Source organism: Cinclus cinclus, chromosome 5, assembly GCF_963662255.1.
Source record: "Cinclus cinclus chromosome 5, bCinCin1.1, whole genome shotgun sequence".
NCBI classification, from domain to species: domain Eukaryota; kingdom Metazoa; phylum Chordata; class Aves; order Passeriformes; family Cinclidae; genus Cinclus; species Cinclus cinclus.
In genome coordinates this window covers 73,077,028-73,086,075 of record NC_085050.1, presented here as the reverse complement: position 1 = coordinate 73,086,075, position 9,048 = coordinate 73,077,028, and the positions used below count along the sequence as shown (strand labels likewise).

At 44.9% G+C, this 9,048-nt stretch overlaps 1 protein-coding gene across 1 annotated transcript; it reads left to right on the top strand.

The window, feature by feature from the left end:
• Nucleotides 1-863: 863 nt before the first annotated feature.
• JCHAIN (joining chain of multimeric IgA and IgM) lies at nt 864-5,528 on the top strand. The gene is made up of 4 exons (XM_062494061.1): nt 864-927; nt 3,567-3,702; nt 4,578-4,658; nt 5,327-5,528. The coding sequence occupies exons 1-4, from the start codon at nt 864-866 to the stop codon at nt 5,526-5,528; spliced, it is 483 nt and encodes a 160-aa protein (XP_062350045.1).
• Nucleotides 5,529-9,048: the final 3,520 nt, after the last annotated feature.

Below are 9,048 nucleotides of genomic sequence, written 5' to 3'. Positions count from 1 at the left end.
TGAAAAAGTCTGACAAGAGCAACCAGGCCCTTGCTTAGCTTGGCTTCCCTTAAAAAGTGCCTTTTTCTGTGCAAGAGACATGCAAATGCTACAGAGGCAGCTCTGGCCATTATAGGGTATATTTGATGTTCAGAAGTGATACAAATGATCCCAAATCCAGGACAAAAAAAAAAAAGAAAAAAAAATTCCAGGCCCTCTCCCGTACCACCGTCCTTCAGGAAAAGTCTGCACACCCAATACCCCAGGGTTTTCCTGGCACCTGACTCAGGACCTCTCATAAGCCACAAGTGCCATGGAGTCCCTTTTCCATTCACAAGGAGAGGAACTCAATGCAGTGGGCAGAGCTGCAGCGGCTGTACCTCTTCCACCCCTGCTCCGTCACCTTTCTTGCTTTTACTGCAGGCTCTCTGGAGGCAGGTCCAACCCTTAATGCAGGTTTGCACACAGCTGATCCAAGCAGGATTTTGATTTTGAAGCCTAAGTGGTTTTTTAATAGGACTCAAGGGATTTTAAAGTCTGATTTCTCAAAATTAGGAGCCAGAGCTGTGGCTCTTGGACTTTCTCACCTTCCATCAGCCCTGCTGGCAACATGTCCCCTCAGGGCTGGGGTGGTTTTGCACATCCCTGTACTCAGCAGCTCTGTTGCCTGTTGGTGAAGAACAGAAAAAAAAGTACAGTAGAAGTGCAACCCCCGCTCCCCTCCGAAAGCCAGAGGTCTCGGTGCATTAACACACCTGGTTTCAGTCCTCAGCCACATTTTCCAGTATTGGCTGGGCTGTTTATTTTAGGAAACCAATTTGCACACACCCTTATAGGCAGAGTCAGGCTCTCCACTCACATTCTTCAAAAGAAGGGAAGGCAAGATGAAGAGCTCTTGGTTGCCGTGTGTTGCCTTGGCCATCTCCTTGGGGATCATCCTTGTGGCAGGTAGGTGAGCAACGAAGAGATGGAAAACTGGGATTAAGACATCAATGGCAGGTTTTGTGCAATTTACCCTGAATTATTCTAACAGTCAGAGGTCAAGTCTCAAAGCCTGCTCAAGCAGCTGTGCTTCAGTGGTGCTTGGACACCTCAGGGTGTTTCTGCATCAGAGCACTGTGGTTTTAATTGCTGCCTGGAGGACAAAATGATGACTAGCTCCAAATTTAAGACTTGATAATTAACCATTTTTTGTCAGGTTTGCGAAGCAATAAACTGCAAATGCGCATGCTTGTTTTTCTGCAGTCCTAGAGAGCTTAACATGCTGGATCTAAAGGCTTCCAAAATCTTCCTGGTAATCCTGCCATACACCTACAGCCAACTTATTCTGATTAAACTGTAGCTTATCGTGTAACTCCACTGAATTTCTTGGAAACTCTGACTGACTTCAACTGAGCTCAGCCTGTCTTCCCAGCACACTCCTCAGTGTGGGTCTCATGTCTCTAGGCAGTCTGAACCCATCCTACTGCACATGGTGGATCTGGTCTCTTGGATTGAATCAGTGCTTGGGGATAACCACCCCAAGGGCACTGACAGCTGCAGCCCTGCATTTCCTGCAGCTTTTGGAAGGGGGCATCTTATTGCTTACCCCACGCAATTCTGTTGGGCTTCACAGTGTATCAAAGGACAGGGAAATACTGGAAGGTGAGAAATTTTGTCCAAAACACAGCCACATAAGTATTGAGGAGGGAAGGAACCGCTTAGTGCAGTAACTCAGGCACCGGGAAATCCAACCTGCAGACATTTAGAAGAGCATTAGCAAATTTTGCATTTAAATACCTTCTCCTCAGGGGACTTCACTGGGTGACACACAGAGCTGTAATCTTAAGTTCAAAATTGATGGAGCACCAGTAATTTAAACAGTGAAGCCAAGAGCATAACACAAAGAATTAAATCAGGGCAGTATTTTTAGAGTAGTCAGAAAAACCTGCATAGGCATAAGATGGTGTTCATCTAATTTTAGAATTAAAGCCTGCTCTGAGAGCTTTTGGGACAACCCGAAAGCCAATAGGATCTGACTTGAACATTGCCTTTGGAAGAAGGGTTTGGAAAGAACGGCACACAATGTTATGTGGCATGCAGCACAGACAGCAGAGGAAGAGCTGTGTGATGGACAAAAAGCCAGAGGCTTCCCTTGAGCCAAAATGGAGGCCAAGACAAGGAGCCAGGGATTACAGAGGCTTTTCTGGGAAGCTTCTGCATCAGAGGGAAGAGCTCATGTGGAATGATGAGCAGGCGAGAAGAAGCTCGGAAGGTGATTTCCCTCCCAAGCTAGGAACTCCATAGACAATCTCATCCAGCAGGTATACTGCTGCCAAAGGCCACAGAAACAGCACTTGTAACCAGCAGGTCAGCTCCAGGGTCACTGAGGCATCATTTCACACAGTACTGGTACCTTTTTTTTTATGGTTATGGAGCCTATAACTATGTCAGAAAAGCTGCAGTGGAAGCAGATGAGACCAGGATATTACAGGAGAAGGAAGGACCAAAGCTTTTAAGTCCAAGTGACTAACCCAGCTTTTTTTCAGCCTGTTTCTTCTTTATGATTAAACCAAGTAACAAGCAGAGCAGGCAAGTCCCCAGAACTGAGATCCATCTGAGCCCAAAACAAACTGTCCCCATATGACAAAAATCACTAGGTCTGGTACTACAAAAGTGGCTGAAGGTGCCGTAGCAAGGATGATGCTGCAAAGGCATGGCTGTGAACTTGATTTCAGGAGAAATAGAAATATAGAGAGATGTAAAAGCAATACATAAAAGTGAGGCTGGCTTGTTATGGGTAAAGAGACCTGAGGGTCTGGGTTGGGGAAAACAAAGCAACAAAGAAGGAACTACTTCAAATCCATCTACTTGCAGGAAGTCAGCATTGCACACCATCAGCAGGACCCCAAAAACCTCTGAGTGACACCTGGCATGTTTTAGCCTGCTTTGACTGAGTTTCATATCGAGTAGCATGCTACAAGCAGCAGTTTGGGGAGGCAAACCAGGATTGGAGTTTTCCCTGCAAACCACAAGCACCATCAGGGCCACCTGCCCTTCCGTGCCACGTCAGGGGGCTGCCTCGCTGGGTCCTCCGGTGCTTTTTGGCAGCTGTCCCCCAGGAACCTGAAGGACAAGGTAGCACCCAAAGAAAACTGACACATTTGCCTCACTGGCAAGGTCAGAGACATTTACTTAGAGATCAACCCAAACTGGGGTTTGGACTGCTGGAGTAGCCTTGGTGCATGACAGAGGAATTGCATAACCAGTTCCTAGTAAAAGAGCACTACAGTCACCAGGTGTGGCTGGGACTTTCTCCCCATTTTACCAGCAATCCCTGCATGTTTGTCCCTCAGTGGCCACAGTGTCCAGGTTCCTAATCTTGTCCTTCCCAGTACCATCACCCCTACATACAGCACTGAGCTGAGCTGGAAGACAGCTGAACTAATCTTTGCTAGGAGACTCACTTGTACCTGTTGCAACCCCAGCTTAAATCCATCCAGTACCAAAATGGTGCACTCCTGGCATTTTCATCCCTTGGCTATGTGCTAGAGCAGCTTTCAAGGATTTTCTTCTTGATTCTGGAATTGACTATCCTGTGCTTGCAGGTTATCCAGTGAGCCCCAAAGAGGAGGAGTACGTGTTGGTCAATAATAAGTGTCAGTGTGTAACAGTGACCTCAAAGTTTGTGCCCTCTGAAGAAAATCCTGATGAAGAAATCCTGGTGAGAAACATCCGCATCATGTAAGTGGCAGCCAGGAATTTCATAGCACTGGTGAGCAGGAGATGCAGTGGTGTACAAGTTTTCTTTGCATTGGTTCTTATGTCCCAGCACTGATGAAGTTACCAGTTTGCCACGTGGGCTGCTTTCCATGGTATCCTGACTATTTCATTTTGCTGACTGCTTTTCTGCCTCACATGAACCTCTCTGGTGTTTGTCCCTTCAGATACAAAAAGCATTGCCATGTTTTAGGCAGACCAGTACTAACTTAAAAAAATAACCTGGGGAGGTAGATAATGACCTGTCAAAAGTTGATCTAACCTGAAACCAGACTGACGCCATGACACTGGATTGACTTCCTGACTCGACAAGTTTGGGAAAATAGTTAATGCCTAAATTATCAGTTTAGGCCTAAACTGATAAACTGTCAGTTAATGCCTTAACTGTCTCCCACAGACAGAGCTCAGTTCAAGAGCAGGACTTTGTCCTGCCCTCTCCACTCACACAAGCCTAACAGAAGTGAGTGTATCTCTGGGAAACAAGCTTCAGGCCCAGGGCTGCAGGAGCACTGTAGAGCTCATGGCAGGAGAACCACTAATTGAACATCCCTGTCCATCAGTCTCAAGTGTCTGCTAGCTCAGAGTTGAACAGAAATTAACACTCTCAGCCCTGTCACCTTGCAAGGGGCACTTAGATCAGTTGCTGCAGGTCTCTCGGGGAGGGTTGCTGCCTTTGAGGGTGCAGAGGCTCAAAGATGTCCTGTTCCTGGGATTTCATTCCGAGAAGGGTCAGAATGAAAATAACCCGAAGAAGATGAGAGTTTAGAATTGCTCACAACAGAGCAGACTCTGTTTAATAAGCAGTTTTCATGACAGTGACTCTCTTTCCACCTTTGCAGGGTCCCCCTGAAGGCTCGGGAGAACATCTCCGACCCCTTGTCCCCCCTCAGGACCACTTTTGTCTACCGCATGAGTGAACTGTAAGTAGTTTGATTTCCTAACGTCCCTTTCCAAGATTTAACCTACAGAAGCAATAAAATATGCCTGAGGGCCAGATGTTTTTCCCTTGGAACACCTAGAAAGGGCACAGCACTCTCCTGGCTCTATGAGCAGGTGAGCAAGAAAGATTTGGGGTTGTACTGATGCCTGGAAAGGCGGCCTGGAACAGGGACTAGGCAGACCAAAAGGAATAAAATAGGTATTTTTTGAAAGGATACACCTTGGGAAGTGCCAGAGCCTGACTGGGGCTACACCCAAATCAAATCCAAGATGGATGCCGGCCACGAGTTTTTACACTTTTTAGAGTTTTACTTCATCTACGTATTGGGGGCAATTATCCAACCACAGCTCGAGGCCACAGAGTAGCAGCCCCCTGGCTTGCCCTCTTTCCCTCGCTGTTGTTTCTGCTTTTTGGGTAACGGGTGTCCTTGATTCTCTAAGACAGGGAAGGGATTGTTTTGTCTGACTCACCTGTGAAGAGAACTTACTAACATCTAATACCAAGTTTTAGAGTTACACACCGAGCAGCAGAGAATCTGAAAAAAACAAAAGCTAAAACCCAAATCATCATTCCCCCCACCAAGGCATCACAGCAGGGGCATCTTTTCATCTAACTCCTTACACTTGTTCTGTTTTCCCTCTCTTCCAGCTGCAAAAACTGTGAACCCATGGAAATCGAGCTGGGTGGGGTGATGCACCAGGTCCAGCAGGGCAACTCGTGCGAGGAGCCGCAGAGCTGCTACACGTACGACAGGAACGAGTGCTACAGCTCCCCCGTGCCGCTGCTGTACCACGGGGAGGTGAGGCACGTTCCAGCAGCTCTCACTCCTGCCTCCTGCTTCGCCGAGTAGCTCGGCTCTCTGCCGTGCCACAGCCTCGCAGCACCCCTGCTCCTCCTCTCCAAATATATGTAGAGCACCACAGGACCGGGATGACAGCACCCCAAATGCCAGCTCCTACTGTAACCCGACTTGTCTCTTCCCATTTGCAACCTCAGACTCGTGCATCTCCCAAGAGCAGCTCCTGGGTGTCCATCTCCCTTCTCATGTCCCTGGTACCCGCAGTGCCACGCTGTGTCTCACACCACAGAGACCAGGTCCCCAGCAGACATAAGGCAGTCACTCCCCTGAAGCCCAGGGAACTACACCGATTTCCAGCTCTGGGGAAGCTGTCCTTGGCAGTTTCTTGCATGTGTCCTCCTCCATCAGCAGGAGTGTCTGTGCCCTTTCCTTCCCGAGCAAGCTAAAGTGACCTCTGTACAACCTTCACAGAAGGCCCTTGATGACATTAGCAGCATTTATGCCCTTAGAAGAGAGTTGCAAAACCACAGTTAACAGAAAAGACGAGCGACCTTTCCAGCACTTGGATATCTGCAAGGTTCCAGCAAGTTCTCCTAGATACAGAGAAGATCAAAAGATGCCACTACCCTGAAGTGTTTTGCAAAGTTGCCAAGCCCTCAGCTGTGCCAGGAATACTCAACTCTTCTGGGAGTTGTTGGACATTTCACTTTCCCTACTGCTTCACTGATACTGCTGCCTTCTTCCAACCCTGCTCCTGGTTCAAGTTGTGGAAAAAAAAAAAATCAAGTTGGCTTAACTCAAATTTCTTTACTCGTTCCTCATCCTGCATTTAAAACCTCAAAAAATTCTATGAATGCAATATAAACTGCTAGAGCAGGACCCTACTTTGTGGTTCAGAACTGGAGTAATGAAACAGCAAAAACCTTATTTCCACAACTGTAGTTTTGTTAGTGAAATATTCAATAAACTTGTTTTGCATCAGTCTGTGTGTTGTATTCCAATTCAATGAGAAGGCATAAAAAGAAGCCGAACCTATAATTATATTCTTTTGTCTTTCACAGTTAATAAACCTCTCCCTAAATAACTGCTTATATTTACAGGCAAAGCCTCCCAAAATACCAGAATAGAACTATTTCCATGCACTTGTAGAACCTCTGACAGATTGAGGCTGAACTGGTTTATCATTTTAGGATCAGCTCTGCATCACTGAGCTGCTTTGTTTCCCAATCAGTGCAGGATCAGAGTCTCAAAATCCAAACATCACTTAAATTAACTCTTGAAACTGCAATCCACAGATCAGAAGTTTTCATTACCCTTGAACAAAATACTTCTGAGACAGGTGACCTGGGGGATATTCTTTCATGTGTGAGATGTCTGTCCTAAAGAAAAAAAAATAATTATGGGGACACATTTTGAAGAGCAAAGGTATAAAAAAGGATTGACACAAATTCTTCGGATGTTATATCAGAGTCACAAAAAATAAACTCGTAAAAACACTATTTTCCCCCTTCCTCCATGCAAAAATAAGCCAATTCAAAGAAAGGCCAAGAGCAAAGAGCCTCTTGGCAGCCCAAGTATTGCAGTGGGCACATATAACTCACCAAAATTGGTCTCAAAGACATCTTCATCTTCCAAATCCAGGTGTTCCCTGGTCTCAGAATGCTGTGATGTTACAAGTTATGAGGTCACAGCTATGAAATACAGCCTGAGAGGGAGAAATTAGAGATCTCTTCTGTGTCATCTCTTGAATCCTCATAAGACATGAAAAGGTATTAATTCAAAATTAGTATTTTAGGGGGGCCCAAGCAGCCCTTAGAAAGCCAGTTTGTCATTTCAAACAAACCTTTGCTATTCAGTTACTACTACACACCTGCTGGGTTCGACCTTTCAATAATGGTTTGCAACAATTCCTCCCCTCAGAGGAAGGAACATCTGTGTTGCAGGCAAAGGAATGCCACGGCCAGCAAAGCTGAGGCTGAAAAGCTCTGGTTTCACACAAACACCTCACAGCAGCAGCTGCACTGCTCTTCTCCCCCTGCAGCTGCAAGTGACCGTGCATTTCTCAAGCCCTTATGGGAACATCCCCCTGTTCCCTTGAATGAAACAACACAGCTCCTATGTCTGAAGCCTGCACATAATTTATGAACTATAGATTTCTGTTGGAATTAGAGACTTTTTTTTTAAGGAAAAAAGTATTTACCCTGTTCTTAATTACAAAATTACAAGTATTAAGTCCAGGAAGACAAAGCCACTACAGCCTTAAGGGCCAGCAATCGACGTGAAGTTTAAATGAAATGTTGGCCATCAAAGACATTAAATGTGCTCAAGTAAAACCTCTCAGACACTCTACAAACTCCAACTCTACAGCTCTTGATGGGATAAAAAGCTGGGATAACAACTTCCGAACTGTGGATTGCAGCAAGAGCAAAAGAGAGCCAAGAGCTGCCCATCTCCAAATTCTCAGCCTAACATCTTGTGCAATTCTACCCCATCCATGGACTCTGCAGCCCCAGGAACTGCTGAACTGGTTGAAAACGTATTGAAATAGAGTGTATAGAAACACCTTACTGCCCTCATAGCACCTTTAGTAACAGCTTGCCCTTTTTCTCAGTTTCAAATAGAATCTGATTTACCTTAAGAACAACACCTAATCTTTCAAGATTCAGCGTGTTGCTTCCCTATTTTGCTTATTTTAAAGCATGCTTAACCCACGCATCAACTACGCAACAAAAGGAAAACCTTCCAGTGGTCTGTCATAGAAAAAGTCCCTGCAACAAGAAATAACTCCACGCTAGAAAATAATCTATTAAAAATGAAGAAAAAACTCCAAACTTGTCCTTTATAATCCAAACAAAAGACATACCTGTTTTCAGAAGCTTTGAATGGAAACAAATAAGGATGTTCTGAAGAAAAATACAGCTGTTCCTTGACACTTAAATAAAATGCAAAAACCTGTCAGTTTGACTTGCTATGCTGCTTTGTGAGCTAAGTAGCACATTTTATGTATATTTGCTTAATTAACATGTAAAGCAAGGAATTTATAAGAAGTACTGGTGGTCACGGTATAGAATAAAAGATAAGTTTTTTTGTTTGTATATATTCTTTCACCTGTATGAGTGTTTATTAAGCTTTAGTTTTTCTTTTCCAAGAATAAAAAGCTGATAGGTTGTTTCCTATTATCAACGAGGCTCAGGAACACACACCCACCAACCCCACGTAAGAAGCAGCTGAGCTTTTGTAGATGAATGTAAGCAATCCTTGCCCAATTAGCAATGGAAATCAGACCAATCAGTGTGCAGGAGGCAACAGGCTCGGGTTATAAATGCTCACACCAGAGCCCAAGCTATTTTTCTGGAGAATAATAAAGATTGTGCTGATGCAACTTTGGGTGTGTTTGGTTAGCGTGAAACTGCTTCTTTTGGGTTATTTTAGAGGTGCTGGTTGCTAGTCAGATGAATTATGAAGGCTAATTCTCTAAGTTCTTTTAATACAGGAGTTAGATGTCAGTTTTTATTGGTTTAGCTTTTTTGGTGTAGCTTTTGTAGGTTCCAAAGTGAAAGTTTTACTAAAA

Coding starts and splice junctions, on each gene's coding strand:
- JCHAIN (XM_062494061.1), top strand. CDS start 864: ATGAAGAGCTCTTGGTTGCCGTGTGTTGCCTTGGCCATCTCCTTGGGG. Junction 928..3,566: donor GGGGATCATCCTTGTGGCAG/GTAGGTGAGCAA, acceptor CTGTGCTTGCAG/GTTATCCAGTGAGCCCCAAA. Junction 4,659..5,326: donor GTCTACCGCATGAGTGAACT/GTAAGTAGTTTG, acceptor CCTCTCTTCCAG/CTGCAAAAACTGTGAACCCA.